The 26,753-nt window shown below is 34.6% G+C and overlaps 1 protein-coding gene across 1 annotated transcript; it reads left to right on the forward strand.

Annotated features, from left to right (window-relative positions):
• The first annotated feature begins 2,001 nt into the window (after positions 1 to 2,001).
• On the forward strand, positions 2,002 to 4,382 carry IZUMO3 (IZUMO family member 3). Its single transcript, XM_028505032.1, has 7 exons — positions 2,002 to 2,233; positions 2,364 to 2,438; positions 2,584 to 2,673; positions 2,894 to 2,911; positions 3,326 to 3,406; positions 3,846 to 3,936; positions 4,253 to 4,382. Exons 1-7 carry the CDS (start codon positions 2,002 to 2,004, stop codon positions 4,380 to 4,382), a joined length of 717 nt encoding a protein of 238 aa, XP_028360833.1.
• The last annotated feature ends 22,371 nt before the right edge of the window (positions 4,383 to 26,753 follow it).

Consider the following 26,753-nt stretch of genomic DNA (forward strand, 5'->3'; position numbering starts at 1 on the left):
TAGGACTGTCTAATTGTTTCATAGAACAAAAACAAAAAGCATATACAACACTGCCCATGGATATTTTATTCATATAAGCACCACAAATTAGCAAATATATATATCTGGGATAATATTATGAATGCATGTTCTACTTTGTATGTTATACCATTTTAAGCTATTCTATAGATTCACACTGACTATATACTTTCCATGCCAGTCCAAACCAAATACTATAACCAAAAGAGGATTTGGGTGTTAGTCTTTTGCCTCCCATGCAAGCTTTCTCTTTAATCTATCCAAGCCATAAGTAAAGATATGTAGTGTTAAGTGAAAAGTATCTCATTTATAATGTGTATTTCTCTAGAAGAGCAGTTTTTCCTTACACCTGCCCACCTGCCTGCCAAATTTCTGAGCCCTTTAGTATCCAACTTTGGTATCCAGAGTCAATTATCCCCATTATTCTCATTATTCCCATTATTATGTGCCTATATACTTCAACATGTGAAAACCATTTGGAGGACCATCTAAATATGAAGCCATCTAGCCAAGAGCAGATAAAATCAGAGCAAAGAGGTGCTGATTTTGGAGCATCAAAGGATTTGAATTGCCCCCTCCCCAATCTTCTGATTATCAGATTCCAAGAGTTCATTTTTGGTATCATCCCTGAAAATTTTGAGAAGCAATGGTTGAAGGTTATAGAATCTGAAATCAGACAGATTTGAGTTTGAATCTTGATTTCATAACTACTAAATTTTCTAGCAATGAGGTTTGTTTTACATCTCAAAGCCTCAGTTTCTTACTATAAAATAAAGATAATTTCTCAAAGTGTTTCTGTGCTATGAGGACTTGTAATAATATATTTGATATGTTTGGCACATATCTGACACATGGTAGACACAATATTATTGGTAGTTCTTTTAACTTGTCCCATAACCTTCTGCCCCATGAATCTCCCATACCTTAGCTTTAAATTCTACTACTTTTAGGATTTCCTAGTTTCTATAAGGGTTTCCTAGTTTCTTTAGTTCATAGCTATACAAGGAATATATTAGAAAAGAGGTAACCAGTGCTCTAAAATGTCTGCCAAGCAGCCTCAATTGCTTCAAGTAGCAAAGAATATTCCTATTCAAATAGCCTTAAATGAAAGGAAACAGATGTTTATTTGGCCACTTTCCATGTAGGTAGCCTAAGAGATCAGCCCCTGATGACTGTGGTTATTTCCTTATGTCACACACCTTATCATTCATGCTTTCAAGATGAGCCTGCAAAAGTATCCTGAGTGTTACTGTATTTTTACTTATCATATATCCCACCACTGTTGTTTCTAGCCTTCTTTATGCAGGCTCTTTACAAGACAAATTATATAAAAAGGTTATTTAGCATGGCTAGAAATATCATCTTACAAACAAAGGCAGCTTAATCTAAATTTCTAAAAAATAACCAATGATATCAAAATTATTATCATCAATGATATTAACTTTATCCAGTCACCTACTGCTAATGATACTGCTACCATCAGGGACTGCGACTCCAAGGAACTCAATATTCTGGGCTTTTCTTACCTCCTCCAGAGAAGCAGAGTTTTGATTAAACTGTCTCTGAGCTTATATATCTCTCTTCCTTGAGACACTACGCAATGGTCAGGAGGGATATGGGAATTTACTAAGGACACAAGTAAGGGCGAGACCTAAAGAAAATCTTTTTCTAAGCTACCATCTTACACGGAACTAGGCTTGTGCGAGCTCAAGACTTTCTCTTTGTGTTCCATACTTGGAACTCATGTATCTGCTCTCTAGCTGGCAGTTCTTTCTCTCAGGAATGAAGGCTCAAAGTCAGAAAATGACTGAAAATCCATATGGAAATAAAATTATCCACAGGTGGGATGAAAAAGGAGGGGAAAGTGGAGTCAAACTATTTAGCACAAGGCTCTTATTCCTGGATTTTTGAAGGGAAGGGAACTAGGTGAACCAGTTGCCGGGACAACCTACTGTTGGCAAGAGTAAAGGTCATGACAAGGAAATGGAAGACCTATGGTTGTTGCTGCTCCTGCCTCTGTACCTGGCAGCCTTCCATGGAGTCAAAGGCTGCCTGGAATGTGACCCCAAATTTAAAGAGGATATTAAATCATTGTTGGAAAAGCTGGTACCCTCAGATGTCCCTGGCCGAACTCAACTGCTTGAAGAGCAGATTAAAGAGATGATCAATTTAAGCGTCAAGGTCACCCATGAAAATAAGATGTTTCGGGTGTTAGGTGAGGGAAGCTTGAGTCCCTAAGAGTTTTAGGGGTTAAAGGGAGGCAGGCAAGAGAGCACCTGGATCTACATAATATCCACTACAGATATAATTATTCCCCCACATGTACATTTACCTCTCTTTTCTAGCTGTTCAAGAGGTTGTCAGTTTGAAAACATGGCTGAAGAATGAACTTTATAAAGTAGGCAATAAAACATGGAAAGGTGAGGTACTATTTCAATGTCAAAAGATTGTATTACACAAGCAAAAATGCAAAAAGATCACTGGGGAAAACAAGGCAAAATGATCAGGATTAAATCCTGAAGAGAAGGGCCAACTTTATATTCTGTCCCTTCCACCCCTTCTTAGGTGTCTTTATCCTTCAAGGCAAGCTTCTTGATGTCCGCCAAAACCTGGAATCCAAACTGAAAGAAATATTAAAGCACTTCTCTGAACTTGGTAATAAAACATGTTGATCTAACAACACCAAAACTATGTGAAAGGAATAAGGAAATGAAGGATGAGAAGAGGAATGTGGTTTCATATTACAGTGACTTAGAATGTGGGAAAGAGTAGTTGGAGGTTAATGGGTAACTGAATAAAGACTACTTAGGTATAAATATGACAAACTCCAAGTTTATTGATTCTAAACTCATTAGACTTTCTGATTCTCTTTTAGCTTGTTCTGAAGATTGCAGTGAGTATATTACACGTGATGCCTTGTGGTTTTACTTCAATTTTCCCATCTCCTCTGCTCTCTATGACTCTATCTCTCCTACTTATCTCACTGAGAATCCACGTCCTAGAGTTGTGGTTCTAAGAAAGAATGTCAATGATATCTGACAACAAAATCTAGCTTATAAAACCTTAGATCCCTTGCAGAGTTTGGATGTGCTCAGAGGCCTTCTAAAGAATAGTTTACAACCCATAGCACCTGTGTAAACTAAGCCATCATTTTTCCCTCTTATTTCCCTAAGACCGAATTTAACTTATAGAGGGTTTTGGTCCATCAGAAAATTTGATTGCTAGGGGAGAAAGGGATTCACAGATGTCTGACCTAAGAAAATGCCAAGCCATGGCTTTTCTCTAATTTATTTCTTCTCTTCATCAGTGGTGACTGAAGGTCCTATCCTGGATTGTTGGAATTGTCTTCGTATCAACACCCCGTGCTTCAAAGGAGAGTATTGTGGAGGTAACAGACTTTGATGTGGCACTTTGAGGGGTCAGTGACCAAGGTAATGAGCTGTTCATTTATTCACTCAACAAACATTTGTTGAGCATCTTCAATGCATATCATGCTTATGTTACAAATGTTACAAATAAAAGCTAAAATGTTGGGTAGAATGTGTATACCAGTATGAATTACTGGGCACTGGACCAACTGAAGGGATGAGCAATACGAAGTCTGTACTAAAGACAGGGAAATTATACTAGCAGGATCAAGGGCAAAATTTTCATAGAGCCTAAGGATCTAAAAATAATAAAGATCACAGTAATCAGAAACAGTGATGGAAGTGGTGAACAGAGCAAACAGTTTGAGGTTAAAAAGAATCTTCTATTTGTGTAAAGTTCTCAAGTTATTATTTTTCTTCTCTAAAACTCACTTTCCAATTTCCCTTTTCTCCTTCCAGAAGAGGATTCAAGGAAGTCTGAGAATCGAGAAATTGCATTATTTCTGACATTGATAGCAGAAGCTGTAATATTGGGAACTGCTGTGTTACTGTGAGTTTTCTTCTCTCCAAATGAACACTGGGTCAAGTATTCCTTTGGCAAAAAGACTCCCATTGCAATCTCCTCCTTCCTTCCGATGGAAGTAAGGGAAAAATCATTTTAAACTTTAGAGTATGATACCAATAGGGAGGAAGTGAATGTAAGTTTGATGGGATAAAAGTTGAAGCAAGAGAAATGGAGGAGGTTTAATGAAGTATGAGGAAAACTTTTGGAGAGCGGCCTAGAAAAAGGAGAAAAATAATTGTATAATTATTTTTGGAGAATTAGGATACTGATATTAAAGTTGGAATTATCTTGTTTACTTCAGATTCCATATTTGTGTAACTCATCAGAAGAAAATGAAGACAATACGAAGGTCATTAGAGAAATACTCAGAGAAGAAACTTGAAGAATTAATGAGGATCAGAGATGAAAAGAACAAAGACTTTGGAATCTGAAAATAAATATATAGAGAGAGGAGGTCTTTCATAATTCTCTAAAGTGTTGACTCAGAGTAGAAAACTGGGAATTAAGTTCTTTTGTGGTCATACAATCAGAGTATTTTGAAATTGAAATAGAACTTAGATTTTCTCTAGTAAAGATCCTTATTGATATCCTGAGGCAATGTAACAATGAGAGGGCAAAGTATTTACCTGGTGATGTACAGAAAGTAATGCTTGTATGTTGCAATGCACATTAAAAAATTATACCTTGTATGATTTAATAAAACTGCATGGTTGGTAGCTCTCATTTATGGCTATAATTAGAATAACTTTAAATTTCTAAGGCTACTTTTTATTTCTATATTTTCATTTTGTTTCTGTTCATATATATATGAACAGAAACAATGATATATATATATATATAATGAAATGATGATATATATATATATATATGTATCATTAGGCTTAGTATAGAAAATTTTCCTGATAATTCATAACATTTCTTCTTCTTTATGATATCATACACAGACACCACAATGTCCAAAACATTAGTTCTGAGTAGGTAAGGTTTACCCAGTCATTTTCCCCTAACTCCGTGCTCCACAATTGAATTGTATATGAATTTCTGATTGTTTAAATTGTTTCTATTAAACACTTTTTTGCGTATAGTGCCTTAATTTGTGCTTTGCATCTTACCTAATTGATTTTTTGTAATAACCTTGTGAGTAATATTATTATCTCCACATTAGAGATGAGGAAACAGGAAATGTCTAACTCAAGGTCACACAGCTACTAATCTGGGCTATGACAAACTCCCCTGGTGGCTGATCATCTGATTGGTACTGACAGCTATCACCATAGACACAATAACTAGATTAATGGTGAGAATAAATATGGGTATATTGTCATAAAATATTATTTATTATGGATAGCAGTGGCAAAGCCTAGAATAAAACTGAAAACTGAAACCCAGCTAAGTCTAAAACATGAGAACTTTCCACTCAATTTTGTTTGTTTTTATTCTGATAGCTTATTTCAAAAGATAAACACCACAGTATAGCAGCGGGGATAGTTTTAGCAGTCTTGCTTCATTGGTGGGTAGAATTGTTTATATATCTTTCAACCCTCTAGAACTTTAAGTGCTTACTTGATGTGCTGCTATATTAATGAAATGCTGAATGAATAAGAAGGAAACTGGGAGGGACCTGAACACTGATATCTCTCAGTTACTAAATTTGAACTTCATGTAAAAAATTCTCAGAGTGTTGTTTCCCAAAATTTAAAGCTCATTTCATCAAAAAATCTTGAGACATTAATTTCATTCATGGTATTAATTAAATTATTATCTGTACATTGTTTTATTTTTCATTATAAGTAATTATATAAATGGGATAGCATCTTGCTAAATTTTGTGTGATTTTATGTTTGTCTGTTTTAGTGCAACCTTTAAAATTTATTGTCCCATCAGTTTATTGTCCCCTCCCCACTCCTTTCCTACTCTATTCTCATCATTCCACTCTAGAAAATATAGGTGAACAAGTTAGAATATATATTTCATTGTTTTAGCAAAACCTAAATAGCTATAAATTAATGTATACCACATAGACAATATATTTACACCTGTAAATTTTTGTAACAAAAAAAACATGCACACTTTAATGAATGTTGATTTTCACACCTACTTTGTAGAAATTATTTAAGGCTAACTGGTATAAATCTATTCACTGTTTTTGGCAGTTGTATACAATATCATTGTGTGATGGCACCATAATTATTCCAACATTCTTCTCTTTGGGATACTCTTTTCATTTACTTTTTTGTCACTATGAATAATGCTGCAATAACTTTTATATAGGCATATTCTAACTTATTTTTTTAAAGATTTTACTTATTTATTTTTAGAGAGAAGGAAAGGGAGGGAGAAAGAGAGTGAAAGAAACATCAATATGTGGTTGCTTTTCATGTTCCCCCTACTGGGGACCTGGCCTGCAACCCAGGCAAGTGCCCTGACTGGGAATGGAACCAGTGGCCCTTTGCTTCACAGGCCCATACTCAATCCACTGAGTTACACCAGCCAGGGCCATATTATAACTTACTGATACTTTCTTTTATAAGAGATAGTGTTATAGAATTCAGACATTTGAAGTGAATGTTGTACACATTTCACAATGTAATAAATATGAGAGAAGGCTGTAAATTTTCAAACATACCAGTAATATCCAATAATTTATTTTTGCCACACCCCCACTAGCAATAGGTTGTATGTGTCTCATGTTTTGCCAGTTTGATTAATTGGATAATCGACCTCTATCTACTAGTGCTTCCACATCTTTTCAAGTGGTTTGGTGCTGTGTCAGTAGCCTTACAGTGACCTATTTATGTATTCTGCTAATTTTGAGTTGCCTTTGTCTTGTCAATTTAAAAGAGGTCCTATATTCTATCATATCCCTTGCAAATATAAGCATTTTCCAAAACCTATCCTTTGTTGAATGTTTTAAGGGTTGTTTTAGCTATCTACCTACTCATTTTTTCTACTTCTAAGACTTTAATACTTATATAACATAAACTGAATACTCATTGATTTTTGGATAGTCATTCCATATCCAGTTGCTTAATAAATCTGATTCTTCATTTTATTTTTTAAACTAAAATCTCTTCTATTTTCTAGGTTTTTAAATTTATTACAGAGCAAATGTTTTATATTTTGTTTTCTACTATTTACTCCAGTTATTTGGCTTTCTTACCTTAGTGCATTTGCAAAAACTTCTAAGAGAGTGCAGAAAATAATCAACAATTATTTTAATAAAAATAAGAACTCAAACACTGCAAAAACACAAGTATTTAATTAAACAGCAACTGTCAGAGAAAATTAACACATTGACTCTTAAGGAAATGACAAATTGTTATATTGCATTTAATCCTAACAACTGAAACTGTATTTGAATACTCATTATGATGGCTTCTTTGAAGTTAAAAAAACTTAGCCCTTTAGAAAACTCTGATATGCAGTTTTATTTGGATAATTTCATTGTCTTTATAAAACAAAATCTCAAATCCCTTCATTAACTGGCTAAAATATTTCAAAATAAGGGAAATGAATCCTTTTTGGTAACATTGTCTTCTTGGTCCCAGAAACTACAAGACTATCCAGAAAACAAAATACCTTGGAAAATAAGAAAGAAACACCCAGGAAAGAAAATATTACAAGGAAGAAAAACTTTCTTTTTTATCCCTTGAACTTGCCTCAGATGTTAAGGATCTCATTATTTTTCTTTGTGGCACAAAAGTTTATGTAATTATAAAATTATAAGGTACAAAGTTTCAGAAACATAAACATATATTAATATAATTAAATATTGACTATAAAGTAAAATCTATGTGTTTAAAAAGAAAAGGGAATTAAATATTTGCATTTAAAAAGGAAAAAATATAATGAATGATCAGAGACATTTAGATAAAAGCAATAGTTGCTAAGAGTATGGATCACACAAACATCTGATAACTTTATACTTTGTTATGAAATACTTAAGGTTTGAGTGTTGTTCTTAATCAAGGAAAATGGAATAAACAAAACCCACATTTGCAAGAGAGAAAAAGGGGATAGATAAAATTCCATTCATCCAACAGAAGTAAGTAATACATTTGTAAAAAGTAGGGTACAAGGCAAATAGAAAACACTATAAAAATAAAAACAAATTAAAAATAAAATGAATACATTAATCAAAAGATCAATTATACTGAATATTTTACATTCTAATTATAAGCTACTTATAAGAGATGATGCTAAAAAACATATCATGCTAAATGTGCAATAAAAGAATTGACTACCAAGCAAAACCTAACCAAAAGAAAGCAGGTATTACATCATTGATATTAAGTATAAGAACATTTACACTGAAGAACATTAACAACAATAAGGAATGATATTATATAATAATAAAAGTAATAAATAGCAGAATATATAGCAACAATAAATTGTATGAACCTAATAACACGACCTTGGTATAAAGAAAGGAAAAAAATATCGACACAACGTCCACAATCATCATGGGAAAGTTAGACACATTAGTCTCAGAATCTGATAAAGCCAAAGAGAAAAGGTTAACACAGTTATAGATTTGTAGAACACAATAAAGAACCTTAAACTATTTTTTTAAATTTTATTTTAATAGTTGTTAAAGTAAAGTTTTCTGTCATTTACTCCCATCCCAGTCCACCCACCCATTCTTCCCCATCTCCCTCCCATTTCCAACCCCCCCCCCCAGTTTTTGTCAATGTGTCCTTTACATTTGTTCTGGTAAACCCTTCTGTTTCTCCCCTGAAATTCCCTCCCCTCTCCCACCTGGTCACTGTCAGCCTGTTCTCTATTTCAGTGTCTTTGGCTATATTTTGCTTGTTTGTTTGTTTTGTTGTTTAGATTCCTGTTAAAGGTGATATCATATAGTATTTGTCTTTCACCACCTGGCTTATTTCACTTAGCATGATGCTCTCTAGATCGACCCATGCTGTTGCAAAGGGTAGGAGCTCCTTCTTTCTTTCTGCTGCATAGAATTCCATTGTGTAAATTCACCATAGTTTTTTGATCCATTCATTTGGCTGATGGAAGCCACCTAGGTTGCTTCCAGCACTTGGCTATTATAAATTGTGCTGCTATAAACATTGGGGTGCATAGGTTCTTTTGGATTGATGTTTCAAGGTTCTTAGGATATAATCCTAGCAGTGGAATTGCTGGGTCAAAAGGCAGATCTATTTTTAGTTTTCTGAGGAAATTCCATACTGTTTACAACCTTAAACTATTAATACTAGTCGTATTAACCCTGAATCCATCTCTCTCTCTCTGATTTGTATTTGATTTATATATACATTTTCTTCATCCTAATATGGGTGGATCATTTATAATCATTAACAATGCACTTCACTTGACTTGGCAGACAATAGCAGATTTTCTCCTAAATTCCCATTTCCTCTGAATATGTAGCTAGACTACATCTCCTAGTCTTCTCTACAGTTAGGTGTGGCTACATAACTGAATTCTGACACATAGACTGTTAGTTCAGGAAGTCATATAGCTGTTCCTAGGTCTGGCATGTATCAATTTAAAGGAACAATCCTCCAGCCTCTTCCTTTCCTGTCTAGTAGTGGGATGTCAATATCCAGGGGTGTCTTAGAATACCCAAAACACCTCTAATTTGATGCATCTATTTTTGTATTTCATAAAGTTTTCATCTGGAAGCTTATTTCATTAAGCTTCTGAGATTTTAGAATTAGCATTTTATATTTACATAATTATATTACACAAAGACCAAAAAGAAAATTTCAGCAAATTCCAAAAAATATTTTGAAGAATCATTTTCATATTGTGGGCAATAAAATTAAAAACTAACAGCAAATGATAAAAATATTTCAAATATTTAAATTGTAAAAATCATATTTCTCAATAACTCACAAATTAAAAATTAAACTACAAAGCATTAAACTACCAATTGTATATACTCTTAGGTCTGGCCTACAGAAAGCGATCACAGCTCCTCAGAGATGCTGAGGCCCCCACACAAGTTGGTTCCTCAAACAAAGTGTTGGTGAAAGTTTGTCTTCAGAACCCATCCTGCTGTGGTTTAAGGAAATCAGTTTTGCTGTGGGTGGAGAGACCCACAGACACTGACAGAAAAGGCTCATCAAGATTTAAGGGCTCAATGTCCCCAGTTCAACCAGGTTTTCTCACACATCCCCACACCACTTTACAGTATCTATTCATTCCTAATTAATGTCCTCACTTTAACAATAGAAACCTTGCAAGGCTGGGAACTCAACTTTCCTTGTAACTCAGCCAATGTCAGAATGAGGTTTTTGCGTTTTGGCAATTTCATCCCTGCTGTTACAGGAAATAAGGTTTTTCCTAAGGGCACACCTTGAAGCTCTTAGGTCATTTATGCAAGGTGTGAGCTGAGAATTCGAATCCCTGAGCTCATCCTTCCTTTCACCCCATTGTTCAGAAACATAGGGGCAACCATTCAACATCACTGGTTTCCCTATTATTCAAAAAGATGTTTGAAGATATTATATACAGAATCACCTGACTTCTTGTTTCTTATACACACTTGATTAGGAATATCTAATGCAGATATTTTATATATCTCTATAAATAGTTGATGCCATGGACTATCAGTGTTCTTTTTACTCCCAGAAAGTCATTAGTGTCTTTACATCTAATCAGATTGCAGTCAATTCCAGAAATCCCACAACCAGTTCAGAAAACTCATGCTTATAATTCTATTACTCTAAATCTACTTTCATAACCCAAGCCTGTATTAGTCTGAGTTCTTCAAAGAAATAGAACCAACAAGACATGTAGACTTAAATATGCATGAGGAGTTATTACAGAAATTAAATCACACTATTATAGAGGCAGAGGTATGCCACAATGATGGTGTGACCTCCCACATTGGTGAAAGGAGGTACTCTTTACTCAAGCTATTGATTCAAATGGTAATCTCTTCCAAAAACACTCTCAAAGACACACTTGGAAGGTACATTTTACCAGCTACCTGGGCATTCCTTAGCCCAGTCAAAATGACACATAAAAATAACTACCACAGAAACATGACCTATCAAATCATAAAGATCAAAACAGCATAAAAATATTGAATAGGACATTCAAAGTAAGAAGCTAGGAAAACAACAAAAATGTATAGCTAAAAAATGTATAAAGAGGGAAAATTAGATTACATTATAAATTAATGAAATGGAAAGCAGAAAATACAGAGATAAGAGTAGATGCTAACAAAAATGTCTTCATACATGCCAAGCAAAAATGTTTAAAAATATATAATAAAAACAGGAATAAATGCATCAAAATTATAAATAAAATATTTTTATCTTAAGATATTCTTTTAAACAACTATATGGCTAAAATATTAAGACTTGGATGAAATGGATACTTTTAATAAAAGAACAAGTTACCAATATTGACATAGGAAAAAAAGTAATCCTAAATTGTCAATGTTCTTTAAAGTAATTTAAAAGTGCTATGAGCACAACTATTGAAAACAAATGTCATGCTTAAGGAAAAGTGTGAAATGAAATATAGCATTTTGACTTTGACTTGAATAGTGAAACTATGATTTATTCCCAACTTAAGTGTCTGTTGCTTAGTTGCATCCTTCATTAAAGTATGAAATACATGAGTGTTACTGAATGGGCCCATGGGGGGCCAAAAATCTGTTACTGAAGAGAACCCATTGGAAAGCCCAGATACTGCTACCAAAACAAATCTCCTCCCCCAGGGTCTGTCTCTTCTGGGTTCCTCTCGCCTGCCACCAGGTGTTAGGAACTGTGTCTCTCAATGCCAGAGTCTGGTAAAAAGGAAAGGAACTTAGTTCAAAAGTTACACAGTTTTAGAATAATGGCAGAATGTCATTAAAATCCCAACGTCCTTTAAAACACACACAGTCCTTCCTTCCTTCCCATGCCCAGATAGGGATACCATATCTCAGGAAAAAGAAATAGAAGTCTATACCTTGGCTAGACTCCAGGTTCCTCCCATTAATCTGAGCTCAACTGGCAGGTCTCCTGTGGTTTCCAGAACCATCAGCTGTGTTGAGGTGGTCTCCAGTTCTTAATCCAAAATCACTTTCTTATGGTGAGCTAGGGAATCCTTCTGTGTCCTTTGAAACTGCTACATCTTGCTTTTCTTCTTCCTAAACTGTATGGTCAAGGGAGTCCTCTCTCCACTCCCGAAACTATGTGGGTCAGCTCTAGCATGGCTGCAACACCTGGGTTTAAATTCTGGTGTAGATCTTCCTCTGTAACTCTATTTCTGACTCCTTCCAAAACCAGCTATACCTGCCATCACTCCCGCATTTTCAGCCTTTCTTGGCTGCCATAGTTAGTCCAGGCAGGCGTGGCCCCATGGTATGGAGGGAACCATCTCCAAGCTCTCACTCAGGTGCTGTAACCAGGGGGAGCTGCCTCCCAGTTACATCACAGGTCAAAGTCACCCCCATCTTCCTAGATAGACTTGTTGATATGCAAAATAATTCTCAATGGCCCTGTTCCATGTGTCCCATCCCCCAGCCAGACTTTTGGGGGTGAGGATATCCCATATTCCCTGACACCCCAAGTTGTGGACCCATTAAAAAAAAACCCTTTGGAGGGCGCTGACTGTACCCCATTACATAGGACAGGTAAGTTTGATAAAAAGGACTCAAGCTCAGTTTTGAAAATACTAAGTATCGATACTGTTGGCGCATCAAAATATCAATTCTGCGTTTATATTTATATAAAGGAATATAGCAAGAAGATTGAAGCTAATGAAACATTTCAAGCACTTAAACAACGTAAGTAGGGAACCTGAAATCTGACACAGAATACCAGGTAGAAGGCAGAGAAGTGATGAAACCAAGGATAGGATAAAAAAGGTCCCCACATTATGGTAAAATTAAAATAATAAGTGGAATGAGAGGAGCCGCTAGCAATATTGTTATTAAATATCTATAATAAGTATTTAATATTAAAATCCAATTTGTTCCATATAGTCCTTTGAAAACCTTTATTTGAGATTCTGACTTTGGATTGATTCCCATCAACTTTAAACTATATATTTCAAATGTGTGATCCTTCTATCTGCACATTTTACAGAAATTGTTTTATTATTAAATACAAAATGTGGTTTTTATTATTTCTAGAATCACCATTATGAGGAGGGGCTGCTTGTTTTGTATTTTTAGTGTTTTGTAATACAATAAAATGGACATGATCTAATTAAACTATGTGCTCATCTACTAGGAAAGGTCTTGCTGTGCTTCTGTTTCCAAATTTAAACATAATACAAAATTAATTGCTTACAATCCCAATTTAAGCTTAAGCTAACAGTTAGCATAGAAAAATAAAAATATGTAAAAATATCTTTCCAACAAGGAAATGCTCCACACCAAATTCATTTATACCAATAGTGAAACAATGCAAATCATTTTATTACTGGAACAATTATATACTAAGAGCTAACATATACTCCAATGTTCCAAATATCAAACATGCACAAAGTTTAGTTGTAAAATTACCCTAGGATATTTAAGTCATTATAGGAGGATATTTCTCAGATAGTCTGAGACCCTGGCACCAATGGAGTAAAATTTTAAAACCCCATCATTCTTGGGGTTACTTTGTTTAGAATCAGTATTTTTCAAGGTTTTCTTTTTTTCTTTAAGTATAAAGATGATAGAGGTAAGGTTTTACTTAGCTTTTTTACTAAACAAAAATTTATTAATTCATTTTATCTAGATATAACATTAAAAGGTGTTAGCCAATCTAATTGAGGTATTCAAAACATAAGTTATTAGAACACACACACACACAAAGAAAAGATAACAGGATACAAACAACAACTGGGTTAATGGAGGAAGCTTCCTAATTTCCATTTATTAAATAGAAATAAAGTCTTTCTAACTTTATTTCCTTTCTTTCTGACTCAGAGAGGTTTGTGCCTTCTTTATCTGAGGCAAATGCTTTCTTTTCTGACTTATATTTCCCAACCTTCAGCCTCTTCCAGCATATTCCTTCATTCTTTATCTATCGTCCTCTATCTACCTCCCCTTCCTCAATAGTCAGTCTTTAGCCTCAGTGTCTACTACTATAAATTAAAACCTCTTTTTCTCATCCTGTACCACTTCCATTAACCACCCAGCCCTCCACACCAAACTTCTTAAAAGGGAATTCTGTGCTCAATGCCTATTTCTTAATTTTTAGTTCTCCCCTCAATTCACCACAATCTGCATTCTGCTCCTTACCACAATAAGGAAACTACTCTGAGGTTATCAGTGGCCTGTTAGTTGTTATATTCAAACAGGTCTCTTTATTCCTTAAATTACTTGTCAGTTCTAAGACTTGTCCGAGTTCCCTCATTAAAGTATCCCACCTGTAAAAGGAAGATTTCATTTTAATTTTCAAAGTTTTGTTCCACTTCTTCCTCTGCCTACTTATTTATATATTAAGCACCAGAGAAAATTCACTTAAATTCTTTTCTTAATTTATACTTGGTAGAATTTCATTCATGCATATTATTTCAACTGTCACCTAAATAATTTTATTTCCAGGTTCTTAGGCTTTCATTTGCACCATCCCCAAAATCCTCTACCTCTATTTCTGAATACATACTAGATATATCCATGTACACATAAAAAACACCAACATTAAATTTAGCATTCCTGTAACTGAACTCATTATCTTAAACCATTTCTGATTCTATAAAATTTATCCTAATCCAGAATGTCTTTCAGTTCTCATGAAGAAAATATATATTGAATGTAGATTATAGATAACGCACTTTGCTAAGCACTTTCATAAATTTCTTCCCATGAATTCCACAAAAATTATTAAGCCATGTTTGATAAGTAAGAAAACTAAGTCTCAGTTAGTTTAAATAACTTCTTCCAAAGAAGTGGTTAATTGGTGGTAGAGCCAGAATGCAAACTCCAACTCTTAATACTTTCCATGAGCTAGCACTGGGTCCATGGACACCATAAATTACACACAAAGTAGAAATCTCCATGTATTCTGTACTCCTCTCTCTTTCATCTAACCTAGCCAGTCACTCTGCAATCAGCATTGATTTTCACTCAAAAATATCTCTTAAACCTCCCTAGCTACTGTCAGAACTGCAGTCCTCTCCTCTCCTCTCTCAGGACCTACTGCAATGGTCTCCTAATCAGTCTTCATGAGTTCAGCCTCCCCAGGAGCCTACTCCATCCTCCCCTTTTTCATTCAGATGATCAGTCTAAAAACACAAACGGATTTCAAACTTCTAATGAAAGTACTCCAATGGCTTCTCCACTCTCAAAAGAGAAGTACAAACTCTTTCTTTTTTTAAGATTTTATTTATTTATTTTTAGAGAGGGAGAAAGGAGGGGGAGAGAGAGAGAGAGAGAAACATCAGCTGTTGCTGGGGGTCATGGCCTGCAACCCAGGCATGTACCCTGACTGGGAATCAAACCTGCGACACTTTGGTTTGCAGCCCGTGCTCAATCCACTGAGCTATGCCAGCCAAGACTAGAAGTATGAACTCTTTCATACAACACTTTGTATTCCTTAAATTTTACCATCATGCTCTCTATGTAATCTCACCTTTGGCCAATTGTCTTCAACTCTTCTCTTCTACTTAGGGTTTGCCAAACACACTTTTTTTTCTTTATACTAGCCATTCCTTGCTATATTCTTCCCCATCTCAAGGTTGCCTGGTAATCTTACTCAGACTTCAAAACCCACATCTAAAGAAATTTCATCTCATAAAGCTTTTTTTGAGATGATCAGATACAATTAATCACCCATAACCTTTAGGATTCACCACAACTTGTTAGCTTCTATAGAGCACTTATCACAGAAGACTGTTATTACTGGTTTGTGCATATCTTTCCTAGACACAGGAAAGACATATCTTTCCTAGGAGTTTGTATTTGTTTACTAGAAGAAACAAATTCTAGTTTCGTATTTGTAGTTTTCTTCTAGTAAACAAATACAGACTCCTCAGGGACAGGGACTATGCCTTGCTTATCCTCATATTGCCAACATCTAGCAACATATCACAAAACTATTCATGAGCTTAAATATCACTTACTCAAGGAAGATTTCCAGAAACCTCATGTTATTTTAGCACTTCCAACTACTCTGAATCATCATCCATTCTTTTTGTTTTTTAGGAGTCAGGAATATTATGAGGTCTGCCCAAAAGTTATCCAGCTAAGTAATATGAAAAACAGAGATATTTATTGAAGAAGACACAAGATAAAAGAAACATTGTACAAAGAATGATGATGCCTCAGTCCCCTTCAATGTAGGCTGTTAGGAACCTTACATGGTTCCCACCAATTGCCCTTCAGCTTTGTATTTTCCTGAATCTCCTCAATGGTCTGAAATCTCTTCCCTTTCAAAGGTGATTTTAGTTTGGGGAAGGCCAGAGGTCACAGGGCACCAAATTTGGGCTGTAGTGGGTCTGAGTCACCTGGGTGATTTAATGTTTCACCAAAAAACTCTGCAGAGACATGATGCATGAGCGGGTGCATTGTTGTGGTGAAGCTACCGATCACCATTTGCCCATAGCTTTGGCCTTCTGAATCATCCAAATAGTTTCCACAGAGAAATGTGCAAACTTAATGCAAAATTTGATGCAAATTCATTGTTCTACTCGTTCAGTCATTTTGAATGTGACAGCCATGCAGTACACATGCTCACTCAGTGGTGTCTACTGCCCCCACTGACTAGTATAGTGAAGTTGCCATTGTACGTGCATGTGCATTACAGCCTACTCTCCTTGGCTGCCAGGTTACATCAGTGTAGCACAAACTGTTCTCATTATATTGACAATGGCTAAACTTTTCCTGGACATACCTTGTATATGTAACTATGAATTAATGTCTTATTCCTAGAAGTCAGAAATCATATGTGCTGTTTATTCAAAGAGCTCGTCGCAACACCTGGCACAGAAAAGTTAAACATATTAGTTTTTTACCATTGAATAATGAGCTCATGAATATGTAAATAACAGCATTGATGAATGCTGCTATTTGGAATTAAGTATACCCTAAATATTCTCAATATTACCATACAGACTTTGTCTACCATATTGTCTACCTTTGTGTCAATCTTCATCTTTAAAATCCCTTGGAGCTTTATGTCCAACACTGCCATTAAATAAGGGTTAACTTAATGTTGTTTGGAACTAACACATTCCATAATGTTTAGATAAGAACTGGGTAAGTACTAAATTCCCAGATCAAGCACATTGATTTCTAGTGCAAAACCTAGTTCAAGAGCATCCATGAGTTCTCAGGATTTCATTTGTACCTTAGTGGAACTCAATTAACAATTCACCACCTGCCTTCCTTATTGCAAATAGTATCAGAAACTTGAAGAAATCTCAAAATTCCTTAGAGTTCTCAGAATTTTTGGCATTGATCTAAATCCGGAAGTTATCTCAGAAATGCTACAAATTCCTTAAGTTATCCTGGTTGTGAAGAAAAGGTAGGAGCTGAGTAAGGGGTACAGAAGTGTTAGCATTCAGGTACTTAATAGTCTTAAAATCAATAAACACAAAAGGAACTGAAACATTATCCTGGGCCTTTGCTTTTCCTAACTTCAAGATGCATGTTTTTCTTTTTCAACTTACCTAAATATAGGTTGAATAGCAAGACTGAGCAAAAGGACAATAGCTAGAGGAAAGTCAGAGAATGGAAGTAAATATTGTATCTGAAGAATAGATAAAAGACACTTCACACTCCATTTCATCTCAAAGAGCCTGCCTAGCTTCAGGTCTCTGGGTTTGCAACCCCAGATGTAGCACTACTAAAATTGTCAAGTGATTTTACACTAGCAGGCATATTGTCCTCTTAAAGAAGAAACAAATACAAACTCCTTCCAATCAAAGGGCAACATTGGCAGACACACATGTATGTATAGCGCCCACTTTGGACCATTACTGGCCTTTCTATGAGGCACTTCTCTCAAAACACTTTAAGACTTGACCTAACAAGGCTTCATCAATCTGCCTCATGAGGTGGCCCCTCATTATTTTGGCTGAAAACACTAATGAGTAGAGGCTCTTCATGATTCAGAATTCATGCTTTCTGTCATCCACATTCTCTTTATCTTACTAATAGTGTCAAAAATGTTCAACAAGATTTTCTAATGCATAAAACAGTTCCTGGCTTTATCTTTGGCACTTTGGAAATCTATGTGAGTACTTCAATAAGTCATCATTTATTAGGTTGTTTCTCTAACTGATAACCTCAGTCAGAGCTATGAAAACAGTCCAAAGCAAGTTCAAAGAAAGGAAAGAAAATTATTAAACGCAGTTTGTGATGCAGTGCTTATTAAAACATACCAAGCCATGTCTAAAATCTAATGGTATCTCCTTGAAAGAAAATGCAAGGGAAATTTACAGTCATTATTTCTGGGTGCTATAGGTTAGAAATGATTATTTTCTCTTTTTGTTTGTTAGTGCTTTTGATTTTTCTACAGTGAGCTTGACTTCAACATGAGGGCCCAATTTGTTCCAGGCTGTCCAGTGGATCAATTTAATCTAGTACTTGGTTTATGGAATAGGTTTTACATAATGAAGTGGCCCAAATTACTTCTTTATTAGATTTCTACTCTTGGAAATGAACTCAGGCTTAACATTCTTTTTCCTGTCCTAGAAATCTGATATCTTTTGTTTTAAAGGTTTATTGTGGTAAAGATCTTTCAATGCCTCTATGTAATGCACTCAATACCATATGGGAGGCTAAAAGAGATGGAAATGTAACAATATTTTAAAAAATAAAACATACATAATTCAAATTATTTATAATTACTTATATTTAATTATACATTAATTAAAATTATCATTATTAAAACAGCAACATGTTTGTAATTGATTATGTGTTACAAAAAACTGAAAAGTCATTTTCAATCCTGAGCCCTTCAGCCAGTTTTGGCATTACATACTGCTCACTTGCCAACACAGTAGGTCAGCCTAGGACCTGCTTCTCTTTCATCTGCCACCTACTTTTACTGTCTTGTCATTAGTTTCTCACTCTTGTTGCCATATGCCTTTTATAATCCTGGTACTTGAAAGATATTTCCATATGTTTTCCTCTTTGGTTTAGACAGCACTGTCCAATAGAAATATAATGTAAAACACGTATATAACTTTAAATTTTCTAGTAGTCACAATAAGAAAAAATTCTCAAGGTGAAATTAATTTTAATACTAAATTTCAATACAAATATCCAAACTAAACGTCATTTCAATGTATAATCTTTATAAAATATTAATAAGTTCTTTATTTGAGTATTAAGTCTTTAAAATCTGGCTTGTACTTTATACTTTTAGCACATCTCAATTCAAAATTTGGAAATACTTGATTTGTAGTTATATAGCATAAAATATATAGGTGGAAAACTAAGCCCAAAGGTGTTCCAAAAATGCTTTATTTTACCTTATTTAAAGGCAAGGACCTATATCCAAGATTGTGCTATCCATCAAAGCTTTCATTTAGAATGGAAGGCTGGATAAAGTGCTTTTCAGGTACGGTCAAGTTAAAGGAGTTCATCATCACCAAGCCCTTATTATATGAAACATTAAAGGGACTTATCTAAGAAAAAGAAAATAAAAAACATGTATAGTAAAATGACAGCAAAATCACAATTATTAATGACCACACCTAAAACAAAAACAAACTAAGCAAACAACTAGAACAGGACAGAACCACAGAAATGGGGATCACATGGAGGGTTAGCAACAGGGGAATGGGAGGAGGAGAGAGCAGGGAAAGGTACAGAGAATAAGTAGCATAGGTGGAAAATAGACAGGGGGAGGATAAAAATAGTATGGGAAATGTAGAAGCCAAAGAACTTATGTATATGACCCATGGGCATGAACTAAAAGGGGGTAATATGGGTGGGAGGGGGTGTGCAGGGTAGAGGGGAGTGAAGGGTAGAAAATGGGACAACCGTAATAGCATAATCAATAAAATATATTTTAGAAAATAAAATAACTAAACAGAAAAAAGCTAAATAAAGTTAAAAACTCAGTTTCTCAACCACACAAGCTATATTCCAAGTTCTCAATAGCCTCAGGATGCAAGTGGCTGCTCTTTCACCAGCACAAGTTCAGGATTCACAAGTGTTTCTGTTTCAAACTTTCAAACGTGGTTAATTTCTTCCAGGACCTAAGGTATTAACTCTCAGATCTAGCCTACACACCAAAGCCCAGCGATGGCTCTCACAGACACCTTCACAAAAGACATATTCAGATAATGACCACCCCCAACATACACACACACTTTCACAAGGAAAACACTTCAGAGCACATCTCTGTCTGATGCGGGCTTCTGGCAGATGACCATTCCCTTGCCTCAGGGAGCAACTACTACACTCTGAATTTATATGGAGATAATTCTTGGAAGAGAACAGTATTTTAAAAATATAAATGAAGGACTAATCTTAGAAAATGCAAATGAAAACCTAAAGGGCTTATTTTGGGATATACATGAACTCTTTCAGGCAATAAAGATTGATTTATTAAGTCATCAACCCAAGGGCAAACTGTTGTAGTGCCCCAAAGCAGTAAATCCCCAGTCACCTATTGTGTCATTCTTGCTCAGGACAGTGTTTGGGGCTTCCCCACCACCCTGCTCAAATGATCCCGTTGTCGACAAATACATTTCTTAAGAAAAAAGAGCAGATGGTTTATACAGCCTTTTTGTGAAAGGTAAGTACTGTTTTATTTTACCTTGTTTTTGCAGAGATGGATGGAGAGGCTTGGGCAATGATTCTGGTATAATTGATTTGCAATGATTCCATTTAAAATTTTTCAGTGAGAAAAAAATTCCATAAACTCTCATGCTATCTGGAAAAATAGTTTCCTTTGTAATCACAATATCTGTATTAATATGGTTGCAAGGATCAGAGGCAGGACTTTTATTTCAGAAAAAAAATTTGTAACTAAAAGATACTTTGTTTTAGAATTTACAATATTATTTTCCACACATACATAATTATAATTTATTTTTCTTGTCCCTTTGTAACAAATAATGTATTTGAATTATATGATTTATATATAATCATTTACACACAATTTAAACAAGTTTTGTGTCAAGAATAGGAGCCATTTTAATGTAGTCCTGAAGAGGTCAATATTCTTTGTTCAGAATTTTATTTTTTAATATAGTTTATTTCATTAATCTGATAGGACATCACTATATAACAGGTATATAATGCAAGCCATAAATATAAATTACATATGTAATTTAAAAATGTATAGTCTACTTATAAAAACAAAAAAAACAAACAGGTATGTGACAAATTATATTAAACCTTAAATATAAAAATTAGTTATTTTTCCTTTTTTCTTAAACTAAGGCATTGAAATCCTGTATTTATTTTACAATTAAAGCTATATCAATTCAGACTAGCCACCTTTCAAGTACTCAATAGCCACATGTGGCTAGTGGCTGCCATATTGAAGAGCACAGGCATAGATAATATTTACAGTGAAATATCAGTGTAAGGTGCTGAATACATTGCTTTGTCAAGCAAGTTGGAAACACAGGAGTAGGTCAAAATGATGTTTACCAATTAGTTAAAAGTTAAGTTTTCATATTTACTAAGATAAAATTAAAAGAAATCTGTCACGGTTTTCTGTAAAAAGTATTGCTTGGCCTATAGAATGTAGCACTTGTGTTCTTTCCTATTTGTGCTACCAGCAAATTTTGAGGTTAGCCCATTAGATCCACACAGCACTAACAGTTAAATATCCCTGATCGTGGTTTAAACTGGTTCTTGAAATTAGTTTTCATAATTACCTGTCAGTGGAACATGTCATTAGTTTTACCTTGTTCTAAACATTTTTTAATGTAACACTTTCAGAGCTCACTCAGAAAATTGAATGAAATATTGGGATGACACATTTTGAGTAAAGACTGTTCATTTCTATCTCACCCTTTCTTCTATTCAAATACATCATTTTTCCAGTGTTAAAATGTCTGTAACATTGATCTCTGAGAGTTAAAGAATAACCTTATTTTATAGCACAATGCAGTAAGCCATTGGATATGTTGTAGACATATTTACAAAAAGAAAATATCCACAAGCTATTACATTGTCATACTTTGGTACACTTGTCTGACTATGTGATATTTTTTCCATGTTCAATGGTGCATATCAAGTTAACAACCACAATTTATTATCTAATGTATTGTGTGATTAATGAGAGAGCTCATATTTTCATCAGCCATAGATTTCTTTTTAATAAGGTCTACTTGCCTTAAGCACAATATAGTCATACAGTCTTAACTTTTTTCAGTAGTTTTTCTTCTATAATAGTTTCCTTTCTATTTAAACAAGAGATTTTATGTGAATGTTATTAATAGATTTAATAATTCATTTTGTGATACTTCTATATTTTACTTTTTATTGTATTTTTCCATCACCATTGGAATCCCTCATAATCTCCACACCCCACAATCACCACGTCATTGTCCATGTTCAAGAGCCCTTACTCCTGTTTTCTAGATCCCTCCACACCCTAAGCCCACCCCTCATAGCTGTCACCCTGCTCTCTATGAGTCTGTCTCTGTTTTGCTTGTTCAGTTTGTTCATTAGATTACACATATAAATGATATTATATGGTATTTGTCTTTCTCTGACTGGCTAATTTCCCTCAGTATAATATTCTCCAGGCCCATCCATACTGTGACAAAGGGTAAAATTGTCTTCCTTTTATTTTTGGCAAAGTAGAATACAATATGTAAATGTCCCATAGTTATTTTATCCACTCATCTACTGATGGACACTTGGGTTGCTTCTATATCTTGGTGACTATAAATAACTGCAATGAATATAGTAGTGCTTATGTTCTTTCAAACTGGTGTTTTGGGTTTCTTTGGACATATTTCCAGAAGTGGTATTGCTAAGTCAAAAAGCAGATCCATTTTTAATTTTTTTGAGGTACCTCTATATTGCTTTCCACAGTAGCTACACAAATCTTCATTCTCAACAAAAGTGCAAAAGGGTTCCCCTTTCTCCACATCCTTGTCAGCATTTGTTGTTTGTTGACTTATTGATGATAGTAATTTTGATCAGTGTGAGGTGATAGCTCCTTGTGGTTTTAATTTGTATTTTTCAGATGATTAGTGATGTGAGAATCTTTTCCTATGTAAATTGGTCATCTGTATGACCTCCTTGGAGAGTTTATTCAGTTCTTTTGTCCACTTTTTAAATTGGATTGTTTTTTGGTGTTCTGTTTTGTAAGTTCTTTATAAATTTGGATATTAACCCCTTATTAGATGTATCAGTAAATATGTTCTCCCATTCCGTGGGTTGTCTTTTAATTTTGTTGATGGCTTCCTTTGCTGTGCAAAACCTTTTTAGTTTGATGTACTCCTATTTGTTTATTTTATCTTTTGTTTCCCTTGAATGAAGAGATATGTCAAAAAAATGTTGCTATGAGCAATGTCTGAGATACTACCAACTATGTTTTCTTTTAGAGCTTTTTTGTTTGTTTGTTTGTTTGTTTGGTATCAGGTCTAACATTTCAATCTTTAATTCACGTTGAATTTATTCTTGCTTGTGGTGTAAGAAGGTAGTCTAGTTTCATTTTTTCTGCAAGTATATGTCCAAATTCCCCAATACCTTTTATTGAATAAAAGGTACCTATTGAATAGGGTAACTATTGAATATATAGTTACCCTATTGCATATGCTTGCTTCATCTGTCAAATGCTAATTGACCAGAAATGTGTGAATTTATGTCTGGGCCTTTTCTTCCATTCCATTGAACTATATGTCTGTTGTTATGCCAGTGCTATGCCATGTTGATGTCTATGGTCTTATACTACAGTTTAATTTTAGGTAGCATGATTCTTCCAACTTTGTTCTTTCTCAGGATCGCTGCTGTTATGCAGGATCTTTTGTGGTTCCATATAAATTTTTGAAATATTTCTTCTAGTTCTATGAATATGTCATTGATATCTTGATAGGAATTGAATGGAATCTGTAGATTTCATGGGGTAGCATGGACATTATAATGATGTTAATTCTTCCTATCTGTGAACACAGTATGTGCTCCCACTTATTTATATATTTTTCAATTTATTTCTTCAGTGTTTTATAATTTTCTGAGTACATGTCTTTTATTTCATTGCTTAGGTTTATTTCTGGGTATTCTTTTCAAAGCATTGTGAATGGGATTGTTTCCTTAAGTTCCCTTTCTGATAACTCATTATTGTCGTATAAAAGTGTAACTGATCTCTGAATGTTAATTTCATATCTTGCTAATTTGCTAAATACACTTATCAGTTCTAGTAGTTTCTAGATGGAATCTTTGGGGTTTTCTATGTACAGTATCATGTCATCTGCAAATAAAGACTATTTTACTTCTTCCTTTCCAATTTGGATGCCTTTTATTTCTTCTTTTTATCTGGTTGCTATGGCTAGGAATTCCAATACTATGTTGAATAAGAGAGGTGAGAGAAGACATCCCTGTCTTATTCCCTATCTTAAGGGGAATGCTTGTAGTTTTTGCCCATTAAGTATTATGTTGACAGTGGGATTGTCATGTATGGCCTTTATTATGTTTAAATATGTTCCTTCTATTCCCACTTCACTGAGTTTTTATCATAAATGGTTGCTGGATTTTATCAAATGCTTTTTCTGCATCCATGGATATGATCAAGTGGTTTTTATCCTTCATTTTGTTTATGTGGAGTATCACATTATTGATTTGTGAATGTTGTATCAACCCAGAATTCCAGGAATAAATCCCACTTGATCATGGTGTGTGGTCTTTTTGACGTATTGCTTTATTTGGTTTTCTAATATTTTGTTGAGGATTTTAGCATCTATGTTCATGAGAGATATTGGCCTATAATTTTAATTTTTGTAGTGCCTTTATCTGGTTTTGCAATTAATTTAATGTTGGCTTCATATAATGAGCTTGGGAGTCTTCCCCCTCCTCTTAAGTTTTTTTAACTAGTTTGAGAAGGAAAGGATTTAGTACTTCTCATAATGTTTGGTAAAATTCACTGTAAAGCCATCTGGTCCATGGTTTTTGCTTTTGGGAAGATTTTTTTTAGTACTGCTTCTATTTCCCTATACCAAATTTGTCTATTCAGATGCTCTGATTCTTCCCGATTTACTTCTTTTCAGAGAACCATTTCTCAAATTCATTGATCTTTTGTATCATTTCTTAAGACTCTAGTTCATTTATTTCTGCTCTGTTTTTTCTTATTTCTTTCCTTCTACTCACTTTGGGCTTTGTTGTTCTTTTTCAAGTTCATTTAGGCATAAAGTTAGGTTGTTTATTTGAGCTTTTTCCTATTTCATTTTTTGTTTCATTTTGTTAATATTTTATTTACTTGTTTTTAGAGAAGTGGGAAGGGAAAGAGAGAAAGGGAAAGGGAAACATCAATGTGTGGTTGCCTCTCATGTGCACCCTCACTGAGGGGACCTGGCATACAACCCAGACTTGTGCCCTGGCTGGAAATCAAACCAGCAATGCTTTGTTTCACAGGTTGGTACTCAATATACTGAGTCACACCAGCTAGGGCCTTTTTCCTGTTTCTTGAGATAGGCCTGTAATGCTATGAAGTTCCCTCTTAAGACTGCTTTCTCTTTGTCCTACAGATTTTGGATTATCATGGCCTCATTTTCATTTGTGTCAAGGTATCTTTTGATTTCTTTTTTGATGTCCTTGTTGACCTTTTCATTGTTTAATAACATGTTAATTAGTTTTCATGTCTTTGAGTGTTTTTCAGTATTCTTCTTGTGTTTGAATTCTAGTTTCATAGCATTGTGGTCAGAGTAGATGCTTGATATAATTTAAATCTTCTTAAATTTATTGAGACTCATTTTGTTTCCTAAATTGTGGTCTATCCCAGAAAACATTCCATGTGCACTTGAAAATTATGTATATTCTGCTGCTTTGGGATGAAACGCTCTGAAAATATCGATTAACTCCATTTGATCTAGTGTGTCATTAAGGCCATTGCCTCCATGTTTATTCTCTCTAGAGGTTCTCTATTTAAGTCAATAGGTGTTAAAAACCCCTACTATGACTGTATTTCTGTTGTTCTCTCCCTTTATGTCTGTGAAGATTAGCATTAATGTTTACTAGGGTCCTATCCTCTTGTTGGATTGTCCCTTTTATCATCATATATTGTCCCTCTTTGTCTCTTACTATATAGACTATGTGTTTTTTGTTTTTGTTGTTGTTTTTTGTTTTGTTTTTTTTAATTTTATTTTAATCATTGTTCAAATACAGTTTTCTCCCTTTTACTCCCATTCCAGCCCACCCACCCAACCCTCTCCACTTCCCTCCCATTACCACCCTCCCCTTAGCTTTTGTCCATGTGTCCTTTAAATTTGTTCCTGTAAACCCTTCCCATTCCCCCCTGAAATTCCCTCTTCTCTCCCCTCTGGTCACTGTCAGTCTGTCCTCTATTTCAGTGTCTTTGGTTATATTTTGCTTGTTTCTGTGTTTTGTTGTTTAGGTTCCTGTTAAAGGTGAGATCATATGGTATTTGTCTTTCACTGCCTGGCTTGTTTCACTTAGCATAATGCTTTCCATCTTCATCCATGCTGTTGCAAAAGGTAAGAGCTCCTTCTTTCTTTCTGCTGCATAGAATTCCATTGTGTAAAGGTACCATAGTTTTTTGATCCATTCATTTACTGATGGGCATCTTGGTTGCTTCCAGCACCTAGCTATTGTAAATTGTGCTGCTATGAACATCGGGGTGCAAAGGTTCTTTTCCTCAGAAAATTAAAAATGGACCTGCCTTTTGACCCTGCAATTCCACTGCTGGGACTATATCCTAAGAACACTAAAACACCAATACAATAGACTATGTGTTAAAGTCTAT

The sequence above is a fragment of the Phyllostomus discolor genome, chromosome 3 (assembly GCF_004126475.2).
Source record: "Phyllostomus discolor isolate MPI-MPIP mPhyDis1 chromosome 3, mPhyDis1.pri.v3, whole genome shotgun sequence".
In the NCBI taxonomy this organism is placed as follows: domain Eukaryota; kingdom Metazoa; phylum Chordata; class Mammalia; order Chiroptera; family Phyllostomidae; genus Phyllostomus; species Phyllostomus discolor.

What these genes read in the sequence shown, in the direction of transcription:
- IZUMO3 (XM_028505032.1), top strand. Translation starts at nt 2,002, where the DNA reads ATGGAAGACCTATGGTTGTTGCTGCTCCTGCCTCTGTACCTGGCAGCC. An exon ending in AGGCAATAAAACATGGAAAG is followed by an intron (nt 2,439 to 2,583) that starts GTGAGGTACTAT and finishes ACCCCTTCTTAG; the next exon opens with GTGTCTTTATCCTTCAAGGC. An exon ending in CAAAGGAGAGTATTGTGGAG is followed by an intron (nt 3,407 to 3,845) that starts GTAACAGACTTT and finishes TTCTCCTTCCAG; the next exon opens with AAGAGGATTCAAGGAAGTCT.